The sequence below is a fragment of the Hypanus sabinus genome, chromosome 1 (genome assembly GCF_030144855.1).
Source record: "Hypanus sabinus isolate sHypSab1 chromosome 1, sHypSab1.hap1, whole genome shotgun sequence".
NCBI classification, from domain to species: domain Eukaryota; kingdom Metazoa; phylum Chordata; class Chondrichthyes; order Myliobatiformes; family Dasyatidae; genus Hypanus; species Hypanus sabinus.
Window position 1 is genome coordinate 22,874,915 of NC_082706.1, and position 27,564 is coordinate 22,902,478.

Genomic DNA, 27,564 nt, shown 5'->3' on the forward strand with positions numbered 1-27,564 from the left:
TGAACCACTACAGTATAAAGTCATTTTTTTAATGTTCGAACCACTCCAAGGCCTTATTCTTCCTGGTGGCATTTTCCAAAGCTAAAGGCCCATATTAACTAGGAGAACAAGGTCTCTTTCTCCTGTGTTCCAATTTAGCTTATTTAATTCTTAATTTTGCTTGAAATGTAGATGAAAATGGTTGCAACGAATTTGCAAGCCTACTGGGAAATACAAGTCTTTTGCTTTAAAAATGTCTCCCACAGCTCCAATCTGCTAATTAAATTTGCTGATAATATTACACTGATTGGCCTAATCTCAAATAATAATGAGGCAGCCTACAGAGACGAAGTCATCACCCTCACAGTGGTGTCAAGAAAACAACCTCTCCCTCAATGTCACCAAAACAAAGGAGCTAGTTGTGGACCACAGGAGGAATGGAGACAGGCAAATCCCCATTGACATCAATGGTCTGGGGTTGAGAGAATGGACAGCTTTTAAGTTCCTTGCCATAACCATCACCGATGATCTCACTTGGTCTGTAACATACTGGTTGTGTGTGTAAAAAAGGCACACAGTGCCTTTTTCACCTCAGATGGTTGAAGTTTGGAATGGGCCCCAAATCCTAAGAACTTTCTACAGGAACACAATTGAGAGCATCCTGATGGGCTGCATCACTGTCTGGTATGGGAACTGTACTTCCCTCAATCGTAGGATCCTGTTGAGAGTGGTGTGGACCCCCCAGTGCATCTGTAGATATGAACTTCCCGCTATTCAGGACATTTGCAAAGACAGGTAGTAAAAAGGGCCCGAAGGATCACTGGGGACCCGAGTCACCCCAACCACAAACTGCTCCAGCTGCTACCATCCAGGAAATGGTACCGCAGCATAAAAGTCAGGACCAGCAGGCTGCCGGCCAGCTTCTTCCACCAGGCCATCAGACTGATTAATTCATGCTGACACAACTGTATTTCTATGTTTTATTGTTGTGCATACTATTTATTATAAATTACTATAAATTGTACTTTGCACATTTAGATGGAGAAGTCACAAAGATTTTTACTCATGTATATATGAAGGATGTAAGTAATAAAGTCAAATCAATTCGAGACGGTTTTGGAGATTTGCAGAAGTCACACAGGGCTAAGGAGCAATGAAGACCCTGCAGCAGTTTGTACATTGTGGATGAGAACTTTATGCTGTAGTGATTCATTCTCCCCAAGCACCAAAGTAAATTTTGAACCCCTCTACTTATAGCCTGTCTTTCTGTGGAATTTTTTCTAGAGGCCACCTTTCCAATATGTGAAACCAAACTTTTGGCCTCAGCAAGAATTCAGTGAGCATGGACAAATTTCTAGACCCGGACCCAGAAAGTAACAGTTCAGTGATTGAGCCTACAAAAGCCAGAGTTTGATAGCACTTTGGGCCAAAAGGGTATTTGGCAAAAAAATGGCCTCAAGCCATGATTCTGAATTTTGGAGTGGACCCAAAGAGCCATGTGACTTTCCCTTCTACTTATGTGATTAATCCCAGTGAATTTGTATTGTTAGCTGTAGGAAGTTAATCTTGGTGTTTGGTTGTTTGATAAATTCTCTATTCTGATACTTGTCCTCTCAATGTTGAAAGAAAAGAAGGATCTTTTCTGTCAGGATCTTGGGGGGGGGGTCTCAAAGTGCTTTTCCTTTGTCTCTTACTTTCTCACTTAGTTTGAAGTCTGTGTGTGCCCTTTTGTTCTTCTTTGGTAGTAATTTGAGTACAATTTTCATTTTTCCCATGTATTTTCAGTCCTTGAATCTGTTCAATTTACTGAGGCACCCTATTTGTGCCATCATCCCCACCAGCTCATGGCCCCGGTAAGTTAAGGTACATTTTATATTTAAGCTAAAGGCACAAAAAAACCAGGTCTAACAAATCTAATTGTTTTCTGCTGCTGAATCCCGCTGATGCCCATTTAGCTCTTTTGCATTTATTTCCATTTCACCTTGGGCCACTTTCTGCTCACTTCCTCAAGGTTGCATTGCTATTGTACTTATTCAATGCTATCTGTTAATTATGCTTTGTAATTTCAGCTGCATGCTGAAAGGTCTAGGTGCAGGATAAAGTTGCCTTCTTATGTTTGATTACTCTCACTTTGAGCAGGAGGAAGTAGCCAAGAACCTGCTGGCAGAGTTCAATCTGGGCTGTGATGCCCATCAAACAGAGCATGTATACAGAGTCTATGTCACCACATTTCTAGGTTTCGGTGGGAATGCTGCCAGGCAGCGCTATGAAGAACAGATTGTCTACAAGACTATGCTGACAAACAGGTACTGAAACTATTTGAGGATAGATTCATACATGTGGGCCAGGTAAATTTATTTTCCGGCCCAACTGGTGGATTCCAGTGTGTTTGCTCCATTTGTGCTTCTTTCCACTCCATCCTTTTTAAGAGAGAAGGTAATAGCATCAGTACAACAACTTTACATGTCATGGTATAATTGTCAAACAGAATATAAATGAGTATGTCCAAGCTGACCTCTTTTGCCCATCTACACAAATCCTGCTTTCCCACATTAGTGTAATTTCCTTCTTTGCCTTGCTTATTTAAGTATCTATTTGAATAACTCTCTAACACAGTAAATTTATCTGATTCCGCTACCTCCTGTAGCAGCGCATTTCAGCTATCAACAACTGTCCCCTTTAAATTTTCTACCTCTCAGCTTAAAGCTAAGCACCCTTGTTTTTGATGCCCTACAAGATTTTTCAAGCCAATGAAATACCTCCCAAATAGATACGGTGACCATTCTTTTAAGCTGCACGTCGTGTTTATAAGCAAATTAAAAATTAAACTTGAAACAGTCAGAATCCTGAGAATAGTTCTCTATTATAGAACATGAGCAGAAGGAGTTTCTGTTTTTGAGTAAATCCAAATCTTATTGATATAAGGTTGTAATTAATAAATCCAAAAGAAAATTAATAAATTTCTTGGTACAATGAGCACTGAGGATATGAAGCTCATACCAATTTCTGGAAGTGACAGGTATTGATTTAGGAGAAGCTTGATAAGTCCATAAGGGAAAGAAGTGAAAGGATTTGCAGGTAGGGTGAAATGAAGTCAGCCACAGCACAAAATAAAACAGCTCAGATTATTTGGGCTTCTATTAATAATTCTGAGAAAGTTCTTGTTCTCTCTATTGCTTGATGATGTGTTAAAAGCAAAACAATTTATGCTGTTTATTGAACTGCTTGGTTTGAGAGGGAAAAGGTACAAAACATGGTTTGGATCACTAACCCAGTATTAGGTATTTTGCTGTGCACAATGCCCAGGATGTGTTGTGTGGTGGAATTTCCTTTATGATTCTCGTTGAGGCTGATGGGAAAGTGGGAGAAAATGTCAGTGTGGATTAGTTGGGGTGGGCTGTACAGTGTGCATAATGGAGAAAGGGTCGGGTAAATCTGCAAGGCAATTGGGATGGCATGAATTTTAAAACATCATTGGTGGTAAAGGGGTGGGTTTGATGAAGGGAGAAATAAACCTGGAGGAATAAGATCATATGATCCTGGGGCAGGGGAAGCACTTCCAATTTGTCAGCATTTAAAGTGAGTGGCATTTGTCATCTCTGTGTGAGTCGACATTCTACTCTATTAGACAACACTGGGCATGCCTGGCAATTCTCAAGCAGTAGTGCTCTGCACACAATGGTTTGCAGAGGCCTATTATAAAACATACACATTCTCATTTGTTTGACTGGAAAGACATAGTAACTGTTACAACTAGTATTTGGAGAGAACATGAGGTGGGAACCTCTTCCCTGAGAGGGCGGTGAGAGTGTCGAATGAGTTGCCAGCTGAAGTGGTGGATCCAGGTTCGATTTAAACATTTAAGAGAAATTTGGATAGGTACGTGGATGGGACGGGTATGGAGGGCTGTGGTCCAGGTGCAGGTCTATGTGTCTAGGCAGAATAATAGTTTGGCAGGCACTAGACGGGCCAAAGGGCCTGTTTCTGTGCTGGTGCATTTTATCACTAACGGAGACAAGTGAAAATGTAATCAGTTTAAATAACAACAAAAAAATTACTTGCCTCATTTCTGTTGCAGGTTGCTGGGGCAGAAGACGGGTACATCTGAGGAAATCCCATACTTGGACCCCTGTTTGCCAGTTGACATCAAGGATGAAATTCATCAAGATGGGCATACTGTGTACTTGAGAGGACTGGGAGATTTTAACTGGTGTCGGGAAGTGATTAGCCCCTTATTGAATAAAACTAATGAAACTTCAACATCCCTTAGTGGGGTCTACCAGCCACCTGTGGACTACAGAAACAGTGAATTTTATGGTTTTTCTGAATTTTTTTACTGTACTGAAGATGTCTTGCGAATGGGTGGTGCCTACAACGTTACTAAATTCATGAAGGCTGCTAAGGTATTGAGCTGAATTTCATATATCCAGTGAAATGTCTCTAAATGTACATCTTGATTGTCGGGTGGGTATCCATCTTGCCTGAGTGGGTACAGCTCTCTTTGTGTCAGTGTATGGTTCAGGTCTCACTGCACAAGCTTGAAATTAATCACACAGCCTGATGCTGCAGTGTGTTACCGTGGGAGCACCACACTGCTGAAAGTGCCATCTTTCAGAAGAGATGGCAAACTAAGATCACATCTGTCAACCGGTGTTTTAGATCTCGTGATAAAATCTTGAAGAGCACAGCTGTTGCCTCTGATGTCCTGAATAATAACTGAAGTATTGAAGATCATCTTTGTGTCAGATGTTCATTGAAGCATACAGTGAAATGTATCACTTGGTCAATAACCAACACAGTCCATGTATGTGCTAGGGGCAGACTGCTAGTGTCACCATGCTTTTGGTGTCAGTATAGCATGTCCATAACTCACTAACCCTAACTCCTGGGTCTTTGGAATGTGGGAGGAAACTGAGCACCCAACTCATGCATTTACGGGGAGAACTGCTTACAGAGAGTGGCAGAGATTAAACCCCATTTTACAGCTAGCATTGTAAACTGTTACACTAACTGCTATGCCACTGCGCTGCCCAATAATTCTGCATGAATTAGCACCACTGTGGAGAAAACAATTGGGCAGTGTCACATGTGGGCCAGAGGACAAGCCTTTCTTGCAAGTTTTACATCAATTTGTAAGCCAGTATTTTAACTTGTCTGAACCTCTGGGATGTGCAAAATGACAGCATGATGGTCAAATCAGCTTGCCTTTCCTGTTCTTGACTGCTTAGCTGACTAGGTAATTACCTTTTGTGGTTTATCAGATCTCTTCTGAGGCTTAATTCACACAAGGTGCTTTCGAAGCGCACCTGTTTACATACTTTTCAAAAGGGATTTTAATTTATTCTTTGCAGAAGTGACATTTTCGACAGTTTGTAAGGTCTTCAAACAATTAAGTGCAGCGGATAGAAAAGAAAGTTGAGGGAAGATTTGATAGACTTGTTATCAATTCATGGCTACCAAGGTGCTGATGTAAAGTGGAGACCAGCAATCACTGTTGTCATCAAGTCCCAAATCTGCTAATTATTCTTGGTGCTACCATAGACTTGTTTTCACTGGCGGCAGGGTTAGTCACCAGAGCCCACAGCTTTGGCATCAGCAAAATAATCTGAAACAATATGAATAATAAAACTTATTTTTGTGCAGCAAGTAATTGGAATGTAGCATTGTATTCCCTGTCTCATCAAATAATAGATTCAGTAGTAGCCTTTAAAAGGAAATAGCAAAAATACATAGTGAAAGATTTATATAGAGAAAGCAAGGAAGTAGGTCTAGTTGGATTAGTTAGCATAAACTCAGGAGACTAGCTTTGTTTATGTGTGTTCTTTTTAATATATAGGATTATTGTGCAACAAAGTGGACAGTTCTGAAGGAACGTTTTGACCGTGGCTTGTACTCCTCTCACGCGGACCTGCACAGACTGAAGTAAGTGCCTAATGGTATTGCATTCATCTCATTGAACAAGGAAGTGTTATAGTGGATCTTCATTCCTATATCACACTTGTACAAATATTGTGGTTCAATGAAGATAAAGCTGGCCATGCTCTACCAGCCCTACTGTAGACTGTTAAAGCCTCCATTCCTATAATCTATGTGCCAGAACAGAACGTACTTGCTAACTTCCCGCGTGTAGCATACTGAGCTCTGATTACCTGCTATAGCACATTTTCCAAAAGCATGTTTATCTTGTGTTGTAGCATCGGAGGTAAGGGATGGAAGAAAGTAGAACGTCTTGCTTATTTTTCACTTTTGGTATAGAGCTTGACATCACACTTAAGAGAGAAAATCTAAACGAGACCTGTGTCCATGGAGATTCTCACACTGTCAGCAAGCAACAACTGAAAGCATTCAGATGTATGCATAATGACAAAGTAACAAACGGGCATCTGCTGTCAGATCTTTGAGATTGAAAGACATAACCCTTTCCAAAATGCTACCTTCCTTAATTCAAGAGTGCCAAGAACCAGAGTAGGGTTGTCTTCGCAACCCTGATGTCAGAGTGCAACTGCAAAACTTTCTCAGCTGAGTCTCTCATTCTTAACTAATTTATTCAGTGCCTGTGGCTCAATGACAAGGTTGGCATTTAATCCATGTTCCTACAGATTTTGAGAATCTGGTTGGTAGTCATGTGCTTATTAAACTGTTGTACTCCTGTTAGTTTGGGAATTGGAACATTTTTGACCCAACCATGATGAAGGAATAGAGGTACATTTCCAAGTCAAGAGGTGGCATTGCTCCAATGTGACTATACGATGGTAGGTGAAATGAGTTCAGGGGATGCTGGTGAAGAAGCCTTGTTTAATTGTGGTCAAGATTTGGTGGATGATACTAATTGCAGCCATTGCACTCCAGAATGAAAGAGAGTCAATGTTGATGTGAATAATTTTATTAAGTTTCGGCTAATGGTGATATCAGGATTTTAACGTAGGGATATTCAATGATTGTGTCACTGACTAGTAAGGGAAGCTCAATAAATTCTCTATTGGCAATAGTATTTGTCCAGCTTGGCTGTTCTTTACTCACCATTGCACTCAATCTCAGAACTTACAGTTGAGCTCAAGACTTTTTCTATCTCTTCTGTGAGAGGGCTGCTTAACTTCCCTTCTCATTGTGGACTTTTAGGGAGAATAATTTAGTTCCTTAAGTGTGTAAATGTCATAATTGCATCATTTGAATCAGTCATTAGCCAAAGGGAATGCTACATTCTTGGAGAATAGGGCTGAAATGTGCTTTGAATAAGACATCCTTGTGAAACGGTTTGATAGGTGAAATGTTTGTGTGTGAATTTAATCAACTTCATCTTTGATCAGAGTTTTTGTAATGGGAAGGTAACGAGGGCTCTTGGGTTCCTGGAGAATGGGGGGTGGGGAGGGGTTGGTAATAGAATTGCCAATTCTTTCAGTGTAGCCAGTTCTTTTCTGGACAAGCTCTCCTCTGTCACATTGACACCCCTGGGCTCTAGCGTATTTTCTAGACTATTGGTTGATACTTCAGTTAGTTCTCTGACTTACTAAACAATAGCTCAATAATTTTTTCTGGTGAACCCAGTGAATTTGAAGGTAGCAGGAAACATACAAGCACTGGCTACAACCTAATTGTGGTCCAGACCCCTGGTGTTCAAAACCTCAGTCTGAGTTGTGACTGCACATCCAACACAAAGTCCAAATGCTATTCCTGACTGCCTTCCAGGCCCCTGGCTCTGGCAACACTACTTCTACCTAAACTCTGAACCACTGTCCCACTAATGAATAAGCCAGGGGTCATACTGTCAGGATATCTAAATGTCTGGAAATTGTGTTATCAAAGTTTAACTACACTTTCTTATCTCATGACTCTGAGGAAGAAGTATCTTATTTTACTTCCTTATTGTAAGGCAACAGGAAAACTTGGGGGCAAAATCTGTAAATGCTGTGTGTGTTAAATTCAGGTATCAGTGTTTTAAATCGGCGTGGATGCATGAGGTTCTTCATCATGGGTTCTCCTTCCCTGTGAACTACACCAACTTGAAAACAGCTCAGTTGGTCTATGACAAGGAAGTACAGTGGACACTTGGAGCAATTCTCTACCGCACTCGTTACCTGCCCTTAAGGTGAGACTCATTTGAGATTTATACATCTTTTTTTCTCAAGCTGATTCCCGGTGTACTTTAGCTGCATCTGCAAAGGCTTCTTTGCACAATTCTGTCTGACTTGCTGATTATTTCCAGCATTTTATTATTTTTATTTCTGCATTTTAGTGCTTTCTAAGAGATAAATATTGTCCTTGTTGCAATGGCAAATTCACCTGTGCACGATCTAGTGAGGCTGTGGGATTTTGTTCACCCTCTGTAGAAAGTAGAGAAGGGACCTTGGTGTAATTTCATAAAGATAAAGGGTTTGCATTATTGTCACACCCAATTGAAACTTACCGAGAAATGCGTTGTTTTTTGTTAACTTCCAACACAGTCCAAAATGTGCTGGGGGGCAGCCTTCAGGCATCGCCATTTGCTTCCAGTGCCAGTATAGCATGCCCACAACTTATTAACCCTAACTTCTATGTTCTTGGAATATGGGAGGAAATTGGAAGTCCCAGAGGAAAACCACGCAGTCACGGGGAGAATCTACAAATTCCTTACAGACAGCAGCAGTAATCGAACCCTGATCTTAAATATGGCACTGTAAAGCGTCATGCCGACTGCTATGCTACTGGGCCACTCAACATGTGAAAGTTTTCACCTCTGACTGATGAGCACACTCTCAGTCCTATACTGGGACATCTGCCAGACATCTGTGCTTAAGTTTATGGAATGGGACGTGATCTATGTTTGGTCCAAGATTTCTTCTCAATTTCGCATGTCTTTCGATTCAAAGTGAGTAATACTAGAAGTCTACGTACATGTGTTAAAGATTTCTCTTCGTGGTAGAGGAATTTAAGGTGGATTGAGAAGAGCTAGCAAGTGCACTTCTTGGATCTGGGATGTAGATTTGAACTCAGGTTTTGCTGATACAATCTCCCTTTTCCTCTTTCGCCTTCAGTAACTTACAGTGCAGAACAATCCTCTGCTAGCTTGCACAGGGGATTGCAGGTTACTTAGAGGGGCCAAGGTTGCATTTCTTAGGATCTGCATAAGTTGGTGACATGTCCACCTTCTAGTCTGAACCATATGGGTCAAGTCCCACTGCTTAAACTTAAGTATAGTATCCCAGGCTGTTGGCGCAATGCAGGAGTGAGAGAATATGGCTCAATCAGAGGTGTCATCTTTCAGATAAGAAAGTAAACCAAGGTTCCCTCTGCACTGTTTCAGGTGGATGTACAATTAACTCCAAAGGCTCATTAGATATCACACAGATAAGTTTGCTATCCATCAAAACAACATCCATTAAAAGCAGAACTAAAATAGAAAATACTAGAAGGATTGCATAGATAAGACAGCAACTGTGGAAATAGAAGCTGAATTCAGATTTTCAGCACCAACAGCTAAATACATATTCTCCATTTACCATGATGCTGTTTTACTTGGGAGCTTGTAGTATACAAGTTGGTTGTTAGGTTCTGTATTGATTACTTTCAAATCAATGCTAGAGAGCCACTTGATTCTCCCTGGATAAAGCTTGTTGATCTGGTCACCCCTAACAATATATAAAGACATAGGAACAGGAGGAGCCCATCTGGTGCTTTGAAGTGCTCTGCCATTCAAGTTTCACTTCTTTCACCATACATCTTGAAGACTTGTATGTTCTCTAAATCTATCCATCCTCTTTGAATATATTCAACAATTGATTTCTGATTTCATAATTTCACTGTGAAGAAACTTTGCCCTACCACAGTCCTGAAGACTGAGACTGTGATCTCTGGTTCTAGACTCCTCTACCCTTGACTGCCTAGTAAAGGGAAACATTCAAGCTGATCCAATCTGTAAAGCATTATCAGAATTTTGTTGAGTTCAATGAGATCTTCTCCCACTCTCCTAAGCTGCTCTGTAATAGAGGCTCAGTTGCCACAGTCTTTCCTGAAATGGAGCCCTGTTATCCCAGGAATCAGTCAGGTTTATGGCACTGGTAGATGGATCCTTTCATCTTGAAGGGGGTCTGAAACTGTATTCTCTAAAATGTCTTTATAATTATAGTAAGGCATCCTTACAATAACATAGAAACATAGAAATCTACAGCACATTACAGGCCCTTCAGCCCACAATGTTGTGCTGACTTTGAAACCTACTCTAGAAACTGACTAGAATTTCCCTACCGATAGCCCTCTATTTTATAAGCTCCATGTACCTGTCTAAGAATCTCTTAAAAGACCCTATTATATCTGCCTCTACCACTGTTGCTGGCAGTGCATTCCATGCACCCACCACTCTTTGATATCTCCTTGTACTTACTTCCAAGCACCTTAAAGCTAGCCCCCTCGTGTTAGCCATTTCAGCCCTGGGAAAAAGTCTCTGGATATCCACACATACTTCAACTATTTGGTGCACCTCGATGTTTGCTTCTATTGATAGGTGTTCTAGGCCATGGAGAAGCTTTTGTATAATCATCATTTAAGGTACTTTTCTACTACCAAAAGACAGAAATTTTACTTTATTGTCTCTGCCATATACCCGCCCACACATTCAACCTATCCAACTTGTCTTAAAGCTTCTTTGTATCATTTTCATAATTTAATGTTGTCAGTGAACTTAGTATTACACTTGGTTCCCTATTCCAAATCATTGCTGTATGTTGTGAACTGTGTGCAGTCACTAAACCATGCAATACCTCATTTGTCTGCAACAAAAAGGGCCCAATTTTTCCTGCAGTGTTTCCTTGTAATATAATCCCTTGCTTCTTATTTTGCATACTAACTACTTCTGTTGGACAATATCAAAGACTTGGTGAAAATCTAAGTATCTGTTCAACTAGTTTCATCTTCAGACAAAACAGGTTTGTTATAAAAATACAAAACGTTCCATCAGCATTTTATGTGTGTTGTTTGTCAAAAAATATTTCCCTTTCATAAATCCATTATTTGGGTTCTGTTCTCTTAAGAAAGGATTGCTGGCCATGGAGATGGTCCCGAGGAGTTCATAAGAATTATCCTGCTCAATGTATGAGGAACATTTGATGTCTCTGGACCTCTACTTCTGTGGAGTTTTGGAGAATGAATGGGGATTTCTTTGAAGCCAATTGAATATTGAAAGCAGCACACACAAAACGCTGGAGGAGCTCAGCAGGCCAGGCAGCCGAGAGCCTTCATCAGGGTTCAAAACATCAACTGTTTACTCTTTTGCATAATGTTGCCTGGTCTGCTGAGTTTCACCAGCATTTTGTGTGTGCTGCTTGGATTTCCAGCATCTGCAGGTTTTCTCATCTTAATATTGAAAGGCCTAGGTAAAGTGGATGTGGAGAGGATGTTTTTCTGTAACGGGAATTTAGAACCAGAGGCCATAGCCTCAGAATAGAGGGACATCCCTTTAGCCTGAAGTTGGTGAATCTGTGGAATTCACTGGCATAGGTGGCAGTCATTGGGTATATTTAAACCGGAGGTTGATAGGCTCTTGATTATTAAGAGTGTCAAAGGTTACCTGTAGGATGAGGAAAATGGGGTTGAAAGAGATAATAAATCAGCCATGTTGGAATGACGGAACATACTCAATGGGGCGAATGGTCTGATGTCTTAATGTCTAACATTTTCTAAATGTACTTTTCACTGGTTGTAGCATTTTCCCTATTGCTGATATAAAGCTAGCAAGTCTCCTTTCTTTCCCTATTGTTTTAACATTGGGTATACTTTTGTCATCTTCCAATTTGCAGGAGCCATTCTGACATTTTTGAATATTACAGCCGATGTAGTCACTGAATCCATGACTGCTATTTGTTGTAGCCTAGGATGCAGAATATAAAACCTGAGAGATTTATTGGATTTTGGTCACATTAATTTCTCCAGCCCCTCCCTTTTTTTTTTGAAGACTCATTTTTATTAGACTCTTTAAGCTTGGCATTTTCTTGCTTGCTATTTCATTACCTTTTCCATGAAGAGCCAACCAAGCTTTAGTTACTTTGCTACTACTTTGCTCTCTCTTATTAAACCATCTATTTATAAATATAAGAATGCTACATTTGTCTTCAGTAATTTTTTAATAAATTATAAACTTAAAGTTTTTATTGCAATTTTCCTCTCATACTCTGTATTGTTTTCTTAATGTCACGGTCTTCTTACTGAATTCTAAATTGCTCTTAATACACTTAAGGTATAAAAAACTTTAAAAATGGGTTCCATTTGCAGCCAGTGCACTAATCAGTGGCTTTTTAAATAACTTTGGCAATTATTTCCTCTCATTCTGTTTGCCTTGATGTCGACAGGGACATTCAACAGGACAATTTCAAGGCGAACCACTCACATTGGAGGGGCTTCTCCTTCGTCTACAACCATTATTTATTTTTTGTCTGTTTCCTGGTGGTCCTCTTGTCCATCATCCTCTACCTGCTGCGACTGCGACGGATCCATCGCAGGATGTTGCACAACTCCTCGCCTGCTGCACTGTGGATGGCTGAAGGCGGGCTACCTCAGATATCCGAAGTTTCTTGAGATCCTGTGGCTGCAGGTGGGCCTGTGGGATGGCAGTTGTAAAAGCCTTGCTTCTTAGGGTCAGATTTGTCTACCAGCATGATCTTTGTTGAGGAACACTTGAGGCAATGTGCAAAACTTTGAAATGGTTTCCATTAGGCTGGCATAGCAGGTATATGGACATTGTCATTTGGCTTAACTTTTCCTTCTGAACATCCTTCAGATCTTCACCTGCTTTTTAGGGCAGTCAAGACTGATTTGTATGTTTCCTTCCATTGGTTTGTCAAGTGGTTGGCTGCAAAATGTGATCTTCAAAGTTTGTATAAGAGAATGGAATCTCCTAAAGTTGTCAGATGCCTTGCACAAAGGAATAGTAGTCAACCAGGGTCGGGGCTTTGAGCAACAAAGCTTTCCATTTTGTCTTTCATTTAAAAAAAAGATTTGGAAAGCCTCTACTTTGCAGAGAGTTCTAGGCCAAACCTGGATGTCTGCTTTCAGGGGAAGAGAGCCTGGTCCAATACATGCTTGTAATATGAAAATGAATGACAATCGAACATGTTGAAATGTTTATTTATAATTGCAATAAACTGAGCTGATGATGATACATTTGTTACTTAGCAATCAATGACCATGTGATAATAAATGTCTTTACAAAATGTTCCTTGCCTTCATCATTGTTCTGTTGCATATAATGCAGTGTTTTGATCTAGATGCTGTGTAACATGTCCTTTAAGCTGGATGCCTGGCTACGTGATCATCACAATGTCCTTTACATATTTACCTGTTAGCATTACCTATCCCCACTTCTGCCTCAGCCTACGTGTTGCTGAGTCGCTTATTCAGCCCTTTGCCTCCATCAGATCCAAATTTTCTGATGCTTCTTATCAAACTCCCACCTTGTAACTGTAAGCTTCTCACCTATTGTAAATTGCAGCAAGTTTCACTGACTGTACATTGGCTTCTGGCATCATGTCTTCACCCTCTGTTTTCATACTTGTTCATGACTTTTCCTTCCTCCTACTTTCCGCAGCCTATATCCCCTCCTGAGCTCTCTGCTTTTGGTTTTTGGTGCGTCCTGACTTTTAACTCATTTCCAATCGCAGCCGTGCTGACAGCTGCTGGCTTTAACCTCTGCCGTACTGTTGTGAAATTTCACCTTGAAGGTTGTAGTTAAAACCAAGTTTGAGGTTCTGGTATAAAACTATATTCCAAGCAAGGGAATTTCATAATTTTGAAATCCTCTATTAAATCGCTGAATCTTCTCTGTTGTCAAAACAATGCACCTGCTTCTCAGTGTAATTCTTCTTTCTCACACCTCCAGATAACATGTCAGCAACATTTCTTTTGCTGTTACCTGCAGACCACACTCTGCTGTGTGGAAGTCCAGATATACTGGGACCTTTGGGAAGGAAATGTTACTGCAGCAGTTTTATAGCAGTGGAAAAGGTGGATGGAGGAGAAATACTGGAGGTTAGAGAATCCAATGTTCATGCTGTCAGGTTAGAGGCTACCTAGACAGAATACGAGGTGTTGCTTCTCCAATCTGACAGTGACCACATTGCTGCAGTGGAGGAGGCTATGAACTGACATGTCAGAATGGGAAGTAGAATTAAAATGGGTGGTAACTGGGAGATCCTGCCTCTTGTGGCAGAAAAGAGCAAAGGTGCTCGATGAAGCTCTCCTCCAATCTACATCAGGTCTCTCTGATGTAGAACCAGGAGCACAGGATATAGTAGATGACACTGACAGACTTGAAGGTGAGGACCTGGGAAGGACTGTTTGGGGTTCTGACTGGTGGTGAGGGACAAGGTGCTTTGATGTTTTAGTTAAATAATAGGGATCACCTCTGAATTCAGTAGGGATTTAATGAAAAGTGTCAAGGTGGTGAGGATGTGGACATTGTGGAGCGATTCAAGTGGAAGTAAGTTACGAAAGAAAGGAGCAGAGGACCTGTGGACAGGATGGATGCGTGGGACATAAAACATTGACTATTTGGATCAACTACTGTTTGTACCTTCATCTGACATTACACAACTGGTGTGTGCTGTACTATTCAAAGGACCTCCAATTTTCGCTTCATATCACTGTTGCCACAGCAAAATGCCACAAACAGTAATATGATGAAGAGATACACTAATTCTTCATTTTTGTTTAAATTGTTAATAAGGATGCAATGAGTGTGCTACTTTGCCAAAAAAAAAATGTCATGGGAATTTCACCTGTGAAGACAAATGCAACTGGCAATTAATGCTTCATAGGCACAGGACTGTGTTACACCCCCAAGAGTTACAGAGGAAAGTACCAAGGGATAGATAGAAGACTATGAGCAGACAAGGCAAAGTGGTTCATATAGAAAGCAGAAAAGTGGGTGGGGATGGAGCTGAGGAGGTGACCAAAATGTGATCAGCGGTGGGATCACATTGGAGATGACCGAGATAATAAAGAATGATACGTTGGATGCAAAGGCTGAAGAAGACCAAAAAAACTTTATTGGTGTTCTATGTGTCTGTTGGGAGGGGGTATGCAGGAAATGGAGAAAGTCTATGCACTCCATCGACTGCAGAAAGCCACAGTTCCAGAAGGAGCAGGACATTTCGGGCGTTCTAAAGCAGAAGCCTTCATATTGCGAAAAGATGCAGCGGAGAAATATTGAAAGGCCAATCTGTATATACCTGTTAGAATAAAAGTTAAAGCTAATAGGTTTAGGGAACCTTGATTATTGAAGCCCTGTTAACGAAATAGAAGGAGCTGCATTTTGGGTATAGGTAGTTAGGATCAAATGAAAGACTTCATGGGTATAAGAAATGCAAATGAACACTTAAGAAAGAAATGAGAGCATGATGTTGGGTTGGCAGACCAGATAAAAGAGAATCCCAAAGGATTTTATTGCAATTTTAAAGAGCAAAATGATAGCAAAGGACAAAATTGGTCCTCTTGAAGATCAGTGTACCCATCTATGAATGGAGTTGAAAGAGATGGGGGAGAATTTAAATGAAATTTTTGCATCTGTATTTACTCAGGAGACAGTTTATAGAACTGAGGCAAAAGAGAAGTGAGGACATGAGCTGCATATGGATTATGGAAGAGGAGGAGGTTGTGGTCTGAGGCAAATCAGGTGGATAAATCCCCAGTGCCTCATAAAATGCTCCATTTGGACTTTGTGTGAAGATAGTTCAGAAATTGCAGGGGCTGTGGCAGAGATGTTGAAAAAGATCTTTAGGCATGGGTGAAGTACTGGAGGACAGGAGAATAGCTAATGTGGTTCTGTTGTTCAAGAGAAGCTCTGAAAAGTGAGGAAATTATAGGCTAATGAACCTGATGTGATTTGTAGGTAAATTATTTGAAGGTATTCTAAAGGACAGTGTATATAAATATCTGGATAGACGTCTAATTAGGAATAGTCAACATGACTACATGGTGGATTATGTTTAATGAAGAAAAGGTGGTGAATGTCTACATGGTCTTTAGCAAAGTCTCATGTGGGAGGCTGGTCCAGAAGGTTAGGTTGCTTGGCATTCAGTATAAAGTAGTTAATTAGATTTGCTTAGTGGGAGAAGACAGACAGTGATAGTTGATGTTATCTCTGTGGCTAGAGGCCGTGAATAGTGGTGAACCACAGGATTGTTGAAGCCACACTCAGGTTGGAGGAACAACACTTTATATTCCATCCGGGTAGCCTCCAACCTGATGGCACGAATGTCGATTTCTCGAACTTCCATTAATGCCTCCCCACCCCCCCCCCCCCACCTTCACCATCTCCCATCCCCTTTTCCCTCTCTCACATCTCCATGCCCATTGCCTCCCTCTGGTGCTCTTCCTCCACCCCCCTTTTGTTCTATGGCTTTCTGTCCTCTCCTATCAGACTCCTCCTTCTCCAGCCCTGTATCTCTTTAACTAATCAACTTTCCAGCTCTTTACTTCACCCTCTCCCCTTCCCATTTCACCTATCACCTTGTATTTCTCCCTTCCTACCCCGCCATTTAACTCTACCTCCCATTTTTATTTCTACAGTCCTGCTGAAGGGTCTCGACCTGAAATGTCGACTGCGCTGTTTTACATAGATGCTGCCTGGCCTTCTGAGTTCCTCCAGCTTTTTGTGTGTGTTGCTTGGATTTCCCACATCTGCAGATTTTCTCTCATTTGTCACCAGGTCTGTTGTTGTTTATCAGATGATAATGTGATAAACTGGATCAGCAAATTGGAAGTGACAACAAGGTTGGGGGCACAATGGACAGCAGGGGAGGCTATCAAAGCTTGCAGCGTGGTCTGGACCAGCTGGGAAAATAGGCTGAATAGTGGCAGATGGAATTTAACGCAGACAAATGTAAGGTGTTGCACTTTGGGAGGACAAACCAGGGTAAGACTTGCACAGTGAATTTTGTGCAGTCAAGCAAACAGCCCTGAGAATACGGATCTATAATTCCTTGAAGGTGGAACCACGGTTGACAGGGTTGTAAAGAGAATGCTTGACACATTGGCCTTCATTTATCAGGGCATTAAAGAAAGGATGTTATGTTGAAGCTGTATGAGATGCTCATTCAAGATGGCGGCACGGCGCAGCTTGCAGCGGCCACTCTGGAGCTGATATGTTATTTGTTAAGCAGGGGTGCCGTGCGCAATCCTAATCTAATGAAAAACGGACGTGGGAGCACGGAGGAACATCTGAAAATCTCCAGGAAGGCCCTCTTCGTTGCTGCTGCTGCTGTGAGGTCCGGGTCTCTGCTGAGAAGAACAGGCCCCCAGTCCTCGGGGTCGCGTTGGCGGGGGCATCTTAATACTCTTGGCAGAAGATGGTGCTCGGAGAAGCTGTGCCGGAGGGGATGGTCGGATGCTTGGAGGTTCGACGGACTCGGAGTCCGCTGCGGTCAGGTCGCTTTCAGTGTGTGCTGTGTCTGTGAGGCTAGATTTGATGGAGCTTTCATTGTGTGCTGCATCTGCGTCTGTGAGGCTGAGGCAACGCCGTGGAAGTCCATAGCGGGGGTATTGCCTCCTGCTGCTGGCATGGGATGACGAGTCTATCAGGACCCAGAGGACTTGTGGAAACCGTGTGGTGGTTTCTTTCGAACCTGTAGTCTTTTAACATCTTTGGACTATTTTTACCGTGCCCATGGTCTGTTTTTTTTAAATCAAATTATGGTATTGTTTGCACTGTTGTAACTATATGTTGTAACTATGTGATTTTGTGCAGGTCTTGTAGCTTCAGTTTTTGGTCTTGTTTTGTCTGGTGGGTTTGGAGCTCCTTTGCAGGTACCGCGCTAAGATGGCAGCGTAATATTAATATGCAGCAGCCTCTCCGGACTCTGGATTGGGGATTGCCAAACTTTATGTGGATTTTCTGGTGTAGTCTATTTTGTCATGTGCTTTGTTGATATCATTCTGGAGGAACGTTGTCTCATTTTTTAACTACATTGCATTTGTGGTTTTTAAATGACTATAAACTGAAGCTGAATCTGAATCATGAGGCCAAATTTGGAATATTGTATACAGTTCAAGTCACCTCCCTACAGGAAATATCAATAAGCTTGACAAGAGTGCAGGGAAAATTTACAAGCATGTTGCCTGAGTTATAGATAAATGTTTGAATAGGTTAGGACTTTATTCTCTGGAGCATTGAAGAATAAGGGGAGATCGTATTGAGGCATAGAAAACTATGAGGGGTATAGATAAGGTGGAAGTACACAGGCTTTTTCCTTCAGGTTGGATGAGAATAGGACTGGAGGCCATAGCTTTAGGGTGAAAGTTGAAATATTTAAGAAGAATCTGAGGGGGATCCTCTTTATTTAGAGGGAGCTGTGAGTATGCAATGAGCTACCTGCATAAGTGGTAGATACGTGTTTAAGTGTAACATTTAAGAGACGTTTGCATAGGTACATGGATGAGAGACATATGAAAGACTATGGTCCAAATGCAGATAGACCTTAGGCAGAAGACCAGGCTAGCATGGTCTAGATGGGCTGAAGGGTTTGTTCCTGTGACTCAATGACTTTCAAGAAATTAAGATAAATGGTTGCCATCCTTGGGGGTAAGCAAGTTGGTAGTTGATGAGTTTATAGAAGATATTAATAGCAAATCTTTCAGGCTGGGCACAGACAAGGGAAAAGTATCCGATATGCCAGGGGAATTGTTACAGCACACACTGAAGGTGTAATGTCAGAGGGCCTCAATGGCTTTCACTCCACAATGATTAACTTATACTTGGTGTTCAGTGAAGAAGTGGAATGGAGGAAACACAAAATAAAATACCACTCAACAAAGTGAAGGAAGAGCCCCCAATTTCTCTGATCACCTATTTGCTTCTGCTGTTTAAGCAGACCACAATCTGTTCATCCCTCTGATTAGTCAGGGATGTTTTATGTGTCTTCAAACTTGGGTTACTGCGAGTTCAGTGGTGGTACATCTTGCCCAATCGACACAATTCTTGAGATCTGTTCAGTGCCTTTGTCTCCATATCAGAAACTATCCTGATCTGGACAAGAATCACACACATCCTGTCTCAGGTACTCAGTTTCTGCCCAGACTTGGCAGAATGGATAAGGTTTTTTCTGAACTCGTGACCACAATGCTTCTCGTGGCTGCTGGTCCGTGTCGTAGCAAATTGGTCATCTGCTACACAACAGCTGGTAAACTATTAAATCATTGAAATTTATGGCTCAGAAGGGATCTATTGTTTGAAAGAAAATTGGGAGTTTAAGTCCTGATGTCCTGACCAATATATAACCCTTCATTCACCATTACTAAAAAGATTATTTTTTTGAGTAATATCACTTTGGCCAAATGAGCTGGTGCATTTCCATGTTTATTCATTATAGCAAGATTGTGAATGTTTCTCACTGGCTGAGATATTGTGAAGGGTCATGAAACAACCTTGTAGAGATGATTCCTCCATTGGGATAAAAGGAAGCAATGATAATTGGGAGAATTTCATCCTTTTGGTGCAGAGTTGCACTGTGTTCAAAGAAAACTGCTAGAGGTGCCTGTTTCTTTTCTCTCTGAAGTATGGATCAAACTGTAACACCTTTTAGGAAACATGGAGAGTATATCCCAATCCTTTGCTCAAAATATTAGCACCAGACAAATGCCAACAAGTTGTGTTGGTTGAATCATCGCAGAATGGATGCACGTCCCTTCTGCATCTGAAGTGGATGACACAATAGAGCAGCCTCATATCTCCAGAGGCCTAGTTTTAATGTCTAGGCACAGCCCATATGGGGCTTGCACATTCTCCCTGTGGACCCTGTAATTTTCCTTCCACATCCCAGGGATTGATATTGGTTTGCTATTCCTGCATGTACACTGCTACAGTGAAAAGCATTCATTTTGCATGCCCTACAGACAGATCATGGTTACAACGAGGATGTAAAAAGGAAAGCAGATTGCAGAGTACAGTGTCATAGTTACAGAGAAAAGTGCAGAGCAGGTAGGCAAATAAAGTGCACAGGCCATGATAAGGTAGTTTGGGAGATCAAGAGGTCATCTTTTAATGTATGAGAGGTCCTTTTCAAGAGTCTGATTACAGTGGGTTAGGAGCTGAAGGACAATCACTTCAAATTGCCCCAGACTATAGCTGAATGAAAAAGGAGTCATAAAGGGGAATAGTTATGGAAGGATTAAATTGCAAAATTACAGAGGAATGAGACAAATTAGATGGCCTCCTCCTGTGTTGTTTAAGTATGTGAATTCATGGAAGTTTGGTCTTCAGGAAGAAGCCATTCTGCCCAGCTTGTTTGTTAAATCCCCATTTAATGAACCAGATCTTTGGGTTCTTTCTGACAAATACTTATCCTGCTCTCTTGGTATATTTTTGGTTGAGTCTGACTCCATTGCCTTTCCAGTCCAAGCATTTGACAAAAATGTGCAAGCAGTGTCTCAGCTTTCCGCTAACCCATTGGACAATTGCCTTAAATCTGTCTTCTAGTTCCTGAGCTGTCTGTTTGTGAAAGCAATTTTTCCTTAAGGTGGTAGCTATATCTGTAACAGCCCAAACTCTGCAGTTTCATAAATCTCTCCATCTCCTTTAGTACTCTGTTTTCCACTTACTTCATCAAACAAGTATTTTTTTAAAATCTGGGTTTAAAAATCTCTTTCAGACTAAGTTCTCTTCTTTGATAATGCTCTTGGGAAGTGTCCCAGGACATTTTTGTTGCTGAGTGAATGGTTTCTGTTGTTCACTTTTTCATGAACCGAAGGTAAACTGACAATCTCACTCTGAGAGCTTCAAAGGACAACCCAAATGAGAAATGAAAACACTTTTCTGGTGCAATTGATTGATGGTTTGGTATGGGTTATGCACACACAATGCTGGAGGAACTCAGCAAGTCAGGCAGCGGTTATGAAAGGAAACAAACTTCTCAGCCCAAAATGTCAAATGTTTATTCCCCTCCATAGATGCTTCCCGACTTGCTGAGTTTCTCCTGCATCTTGTGTGTTTTGCTCAAGGTTGTGAGCACCTGCTGTGTCTAGGTATGGGTTCTGCTGCTTGCCTGCTGCCACCCATGTTGACCACAAGAGGCCCCCCTCACCATTCTCTCATTAATTTACAGAAGTGTTGAGTAATTTGAGAACTCACAGCGAACCTTTTTTTCCTGTTAATACAATTTAACAAAATATGTGGACTAGAATGATTGGGCCACTTAAGCAAACTATTACACAGAAATGCTGAATGATTGGCGAAGATGTGTGTACTGATCAAATCAAGCAAGTTAAACTGAGACCTTCAAGATTTTAACTCAGCAAAGTTTTTTCCACTGGTGACAACTGAGCTGTGGTTGTTGGAAATGCAAGCAGAGTTTAATGAGAACTAGCAACACACACAAAATGCTGGTGGAACACAGCAGGCCAGGCAGCATCTATAGGAAGAAGTACCGTCGACGTTTCAGGCCGAGACCCTTCATCAGGACTAACTGAAAGGAAAGGTATTAAGAGATTTGAAAGTGGGAGGGGGAAGGGTGAAGCTAAAAGCTGGAAAGTTGATTGGCAAAAGGGATACAGAGCTGGAGAAGGGAGAGGATCATGGGACGGAAGACCTAGGGAGAAAGAAAGGGGGAGGGGAGTACCAGAGGGAGGTGGAGAGCAGGCGAGGAGTGATTGTGAGAGGGAGGGACAGAGAGAGAAAAAAGAGAGGGGAGAAAAGGGGGGGGGAATAATAAATAAAATAAGGGATGGGGTAAGAAGTTAGAGAAATCAATGTTCATGCCATCAGGTTGGAGGCTACCCAGAGGGAATATAAATAGTTGTTCCTCCAACCTGAGTGTGGCTTCATCTTGACAGTAGAGGAGGCCATGGATAGACATATCAGAATGGGAATGGGACGTGGAATTAAAATGTGTGGCCACTGAGAGATCCTGCTTTCTCTGGTGGACAGAGCATAGGTTTCCAGCGAAATAGTCTCCCAGACTGCGTTGGGTCTCACCAATATATAGAAGGCTGCACTGGGAGCACTGGATGCAGTATATCACACCAGCTGATGCACAGATGAAGTGTCGCCTCACCTGGAAGGACTGTCTGGGGCCCTGAATGGTGGTGAGGGAGGAAGTGTAAGGGCAGGTGTAGCACTTGTCCATGCCTGCTAGCGCCCGAGCCGGAGGATGAAATAACAGGCAGGTTCTTTACAAATGGCAAAGAAAGTGTCCCGGAGTTGTGGAAGGGACTGAGATAGGGACGCCAGGTACCTCCTCATGGCGGAGAGTATCACCCTCAGAGTTCAACAGGAGAAACAACGGGAGGCAGAGTCAATTAATGAGAACTAACCCACTTAAGATGAAGGACTCAGACTCAGAGCTCCACTGAAACAGAAACCATGTCGCATCTTTGCCCCCTGTTGCGATCCAAACCCAGGGAGGAATTACTACTGACAACTACTCAATCATTTACACCAATCTCACACTAATCCCATTTAATTCTTGCCACATTCTCATGAATTCCCTACAGATTCTACTTCCAATCTGCATACTAGTGGTAATTTACATTCAGTAGCCACTTTATTTGGTAACTCCTGCAATGTTTGTCTCTGTATCTGGCAGTAGTCCTGCAGCACAAGGCACTTTCCAGGGTGTTAAAAGCGACTATTAAGATGGTGAAGCAGTATAGCCCGTTAAACAAGGACACAGGCAGTTGGGTGTCTATGCAAAGGTCGGTTTTTGGAGATGTAACTTGTTTAGCATAAGAGAAAGAATCTAAACCTTGCTTCTTAAAAGAGTGGAAAACTGGATGTGAACCAATTTAACAGTCTTAGAGGTTAGATAAACTGCTGTGAAATCACTCCAAGCTGTCATTTTTTAAAAATATTCGACATATTGAGCATTTGATGTGCTGGTTTTATTGCTTCAGTTTGGTGTTTGTGCTGGCATTGTAGCTCCCAACTGGTCTGCACAACTGAGACGTGACAATGTTCATGCTTCAGCCTACATCTGGTTATTTCATATTCTTGCTAGTTCCAATACAAAGGCTGCAAGCTTTGCAGCCTCTCCATAAGTTAAGGGCCAGGAAGGCATTTGAATTGTCTTGGCTTTTGAGCTAATTATTGTGCAGTCTGCAAGTTTGAATTCATTCACAGAATGCTGTGGTAAGGCTGCCATTTAATACCATCCCCTCAGCACCTGTCACAAAGCTGGTGTATTGCTGAGCCTCTGCAATCTGTGTACTTCAGTGGCCACTTTATCAGGTACGCGTGTATACTTCGTTCATGCAAGTATCTTATCAGATAATCATGTGGCAGCAACTCAATGCATAAACATATGCAGACATGGTCAAGAGGTTCAGTTGTTATTCCAACCAAATGTCAGAATAGGGAATGTGTGTTGGTGCCAGGCGGATGGTTTGAGTGTCTCAGAAACTGTTGATCTCCTGAGATTTTCGCGCACAGCAGTCTCCAGAGTTTACAGAGAATGGTGCAAAAAACAAGAAATGTCCAGTGAGCAGCAATTCTGTGGGTGAAAATGCCTTGTTAATTAGGGAGAGGCCAGAGGAGAATGGTCAGACTGGCTCAAGCTGACAGGAAGGCAACAGTAACTCAAATAACCACATGTGCAGAAACTGTGTGCAGAAGCCCAGGGCTGTGTGCTCAGTCCACTGCTGTTCACTCTGCTGACCCACAACTGTGTTGCAACTCACAGCTCGAACCACATCATCAAGTTTGCCGATGACACGACCGTGGTGGGCCTCATCAGCAAGAATGACCAGTCAGCGTACAGAGAGGAGGTGCAGCGGCTAACGGACTGGTGCAGAGCCAACAACCTGCCTCTGAATGTGAACAAAACAAAAGAGATGGTTGTTGACTTCAGGAGGGCACGGAGTGACCACTCCCCGCTGAACATCGACGGCTCCTCGGTAGAGATTGTTAAGAGCACCAAATTTCTTGGTGTTCACCAGAGTTGCTCAACACCAGCTCCATAGCAAAGAAAGCCCAGCAGCGTCCCTACTTTCTGTGAAGGCTGAGGAAAGTCCATCTCCCACCCCCCATCCTCATCACATTCTACAGGGGTTGTATTGAGAGCATCCTGAGCAGCCTGATTCGGAAATTGCACCATCTCGGATCGCAAGGCCCTGCAGCAGATTGTGAGGTCAGCTGAGAAGATCATCGGGGTCTCTCTTCCTGTCATCACGGACATTTACACTACACGCTGCATCCGCAAAGCAAACAGCATTATGAAGGACCCCACGCACCCCTCATACAAACTCTTCTCCCTCCTGCCATCAGGGAAAAGGCACCAAAGCATTTGGGCTCTCACAACCAGACTATGTAACAGTTTCTTCCCCCAAGCTATCAGACTCCTCAATACCCAGAGTCTGGACTGACACCTTACTGCCTTATTGTCTTGTTTATTATTTATTGTAATGCCTGCACTGCTTTGTGCACTTTATGCAGTCCTGGGTAGGTTTGTAGTCTAGTGTAGTTTTTTGCTGTGTTGTTTTTTATGTAGTTCAGTCTAGTTTTTATACTGTGTCATGTAACACCATGGTCCTGAAAAACGTTGTCTCATTTTTACTATGTACTGCACAGCAGTTATGGTCGAAATGACAATAAAAGTGACTTAACTTGACTTGAAGAGCATCTCTGAACCGCAACATAACAAACCTTGAAATGGATGGATACAACAACAGAAGAACATGAACGTACATCAGTGGCCACTTAATTTGGTACAGAAGATACCTAATAAAGTGGCCACTGAGTGTATGTGAGAAGGTCATAGCTTTGAGTGGAAGTTTGAGGACAGAGACTCTTGATGTATTTATCTGGTCAGGGTGCAGAACAACTCAGAGCAGACTTCCAGGAGGCTGTGCTCCCATGATAAAGCCCAGATCCCAAGAATGAAAACAAAAATAAAATTTCTGGTCTCATTGCTCCAGCAACATCGAGATGGGTCAGTGGATGAAAGGCCTTTTCCTGTCCTGTATGACACATTAATTCTGCAGTTGTGTCAGTTTGTATGTTTCCCATTGTTGGCACTGAGCTCAGAAACCCAACAGCTTTACCCAGTTATCAGAGCTGAAAAAGAGCCTCACTGGGGCACTTTCATCATCATGATGACTGGCTCTTAATAATAAAACAGCAGCAAGACCTGACTGATGCCTTCAAAGGAATTTATGTTCAGAACTGGGTCCAAATTATATAAATACTGTACATAATACTTGAAGCAGAGAAGTAACTTTTCAGCCCATGTGGCTCTGACTGTTGACTCTGCTTCACATTCCATTTTATCCTGTCAACATTAATACAGATTATATAACGTTAATGTAGCCTAGGAAAGGCAATTCGGCCCACACTATCTGTGCTAGCCACAGCAAATGAAACTAATCCTATCTGCCTGCGCATGATCCCTCTCCCTTCAGTACCTTCATCTTCACGTGTTGCCTAAACACCTCTTAAACAACACTGTCATACCAGTTTCCACTACAGTTTCCTACCACTCTCCATATAATAAGCTAACCCTTTCTATCTCCCTTAAACCTCCCCCTCACGCTTCAGAGCTACAACCGCTAGTATTTGACATTTGCTATCCTGAGAAAGAAACTCCTTTCATAATTCAAAAACTTTTATCAGCTCTCCTCTCAGCCTCCAGTTCTCCACAGAAAACAATTCAAGTCTATCAACTTATTATTCAAAAAGTCTAATCCAGCCAGCATCCTGATGAAGTTACTGTGTGCTTTTCTTATCTCTCTTACATGCACCTTAAGCTCCTTTGGTTCTGTGTTGTAGTCTTCTGAACTAAATATTGAACTGTACAACAGGTTTCTCACTTTTTCTCTGTGTCATTTCTGGCCATTTCCACTGTAAGTGATCCATCTGTGAAATTGGCCCAGTTGTTTGTCTCTTTCCATAGGTGTAGCCTAACAAATTGACTATGTCCTACTTTTTTTTGAGTTATTTTAAACTCTTTTTTGATGGTTCTCTCTAACTGTTGGCAAAAAAGTTCAACATTTTAAAGTTTAATGTACATTTGTCATCAAAGTGTGTATACCGTATACAGCCCTGAGATTCGTCTCCTTGCAGGCGCCCACAAAACAACCCGTGAAATAATTGCACACAACAAAGACTGTTAAACATCCAGTATGCAAATCAAAAGAACAAACAGTGCAAACAATTTAAAAAAGTAAAGCAAGTAACACGGAGAACTTGAACCCCAGTGTCCTCAAAAGTGAGTCCACGGACCGTTCAGCACTGCAGCCGGCTCAGGTACCTGATGGATGCAGGCCACAGCCACGGAGCTAGTTCAGCACTGAAGCAAGTGCTGATGTTCGCAGGCCACAGCTGCAGAGTCAGTTCAGCACTGTGGCGAGTAAAGCCTCATGTGGTAATGAGCTGAAGATTGGCTTAGTCCTTCGTCCTCGATCTTGACCTCTTGATCTTCTGTATCTGTCTTGGCGCTTCAATTGGCTAAACATCAGTTTGTTTATCGCTCTCAGGCATGGGCCCCATTGCTTCAATCCGGCCTGACGTCCGCTCCAGCAAAGGCTGCTGCAGACGTACCTGAGTTCCCAAGAGACCAGTTTGCTGAATCTTTCAGAATACCGCAGACACGGCAGGTCACTCAGAAGGTTCGAAAGCACAAATCCCAAAGGAAAATTACAGGCTGTGTATTGGCGTGGTCGTAACCCAGAGAAAATAGAAAGTAGTTTTGTTTGCTGCCTACAAAGCATCACCACATCAGCGCTATCTTCACAGATCCACAACCCATTGGAGTTGATGACGTGAGGAGAATAAACATAGAATTCGTGTAGGATTGGTGTAAGTTGGTGCTTAATAGTTGGCATGGATTCAGTGGGATAAATGAGCTCTTTCTATATTCTTTGTTTTTATGCTCTATGGTTCGGCGATGGTTTAGGGATGGTTTATCCTTTCTGAGAGGTTTACAGCCCTTCCCAAAGGGCAGCACATCAATGATTACAACTTGATAATTAGTAAAATTTTCTGGAGCGGGCTTGAACCTTTGCCTCCTAGCCAAGAACTCAGTTTGGGATTAAGTCAGCTGAGCAGCAAAATGTGTCCTCTCCTTTTCACCATGAGTGTCCGTGGTTTTGCCAGAGGTTCCATGGAAATTATGAAGCATATCATCTGTACTAAACATACATGCAGCCAATTTGGAAAGCCCTGTGACTGAGCCTTGAGAGTGAAATATGTCTGTGCCTTTATTCTTCCGTCTTTGTCCTCCGTGGATTTGAGTTCCTAATAAATACAGCCACTCATGTCCTGTATCACATCCAGTTATTTTCACCAATCAGCCATGTGGTTCTCCCCTGATCTGGCAATGCCCCAATTAAATATTCTCCATGGTCTCAGCCCTCCCTATGTCTGTAATCTTCCCAAGTAGTTAAATTTTCTAAGATCGCTGCAGTTGGATATCTATTGCAGCACTATTGTGGACTGTACTTTCTACTTCCCTGATCATTGGAATTGTTTTCCTGAACTTCATTACCTTGCCATCTCTCTCCTCATTCAATATGCACCTCACACCTTCTTATTTGAACAATAACATTACTTTGTTATTGCACAGTATCACTTTTTGTTTGATCATACTCCTGCAAGCTTTTGTCACAATAGAGACACAGAAGTGCGACATCTCCCGC

General features: G+C 42.0%; 2 protein-coding genes across 8 annotated transcripts in view; both read left to right on the top strand.

Moving 5' to 3' along the window:
• The window catches only part of entpd4 (ectonucleoside triphosphate diphosphohydrolase 4), a 33,944-nt gene extending 20,785 nt beyond the window's left edge, over nucleotides 1-13,159 (top strand). For all 6 annotated transcript variants that reach the window (XM_059965675.1, XM_059965716.1, XM_059965708.1 and 3 more), the window contains 5 exons: nucleotides 2,119-2,285; nucleotides 4,058-4,382; nucleotides 5,816-5,901; nucleotides 7,904-8,065; nucleotides 12,297-13,159. In XM_059965675.1, coding sequence (XP_059821658.1) covers nucleotides 2,119-2,285; nucleotides 4,058-4,382; nucleotides 5,816-5,901; nucleotides 7,904-8,065; nucleotides 12,297-12,522 — 966 coding nt within the window. In that variant the 3' untranslated portion in view covers nucleotides 12,523-13,159. The remainder of the gene's footprint in view (nucleotides 1-2,118; nucleotides 2,286-4,057; nucleotides 4,383-5,815; nucleotides 5,902-7,903; nucleotides 8,066-12,296) is intronic.
• Nucleotides 7,941-27,564, top strand: part of LOC132391895 (lysyl oxidase homolog 2-like) — a 185,102-nt gene continuing 165,478 nt past the window's right edge. The window contains exon 1 of one of the 2 annotated variants that reach the window (XM_059965647.1): nucleotides 7,941-8,065. The gene's annotated coding sequence lies outside the window, so the exon portion shown is untranslated. Of the gene's footprint in view, nucleotides 8,066-21,256; nucleotides 21,414-27,564 lie in introns of those variants that run through there. The other variant, XM_059965657.1, reaches the window with a different exon arrangement.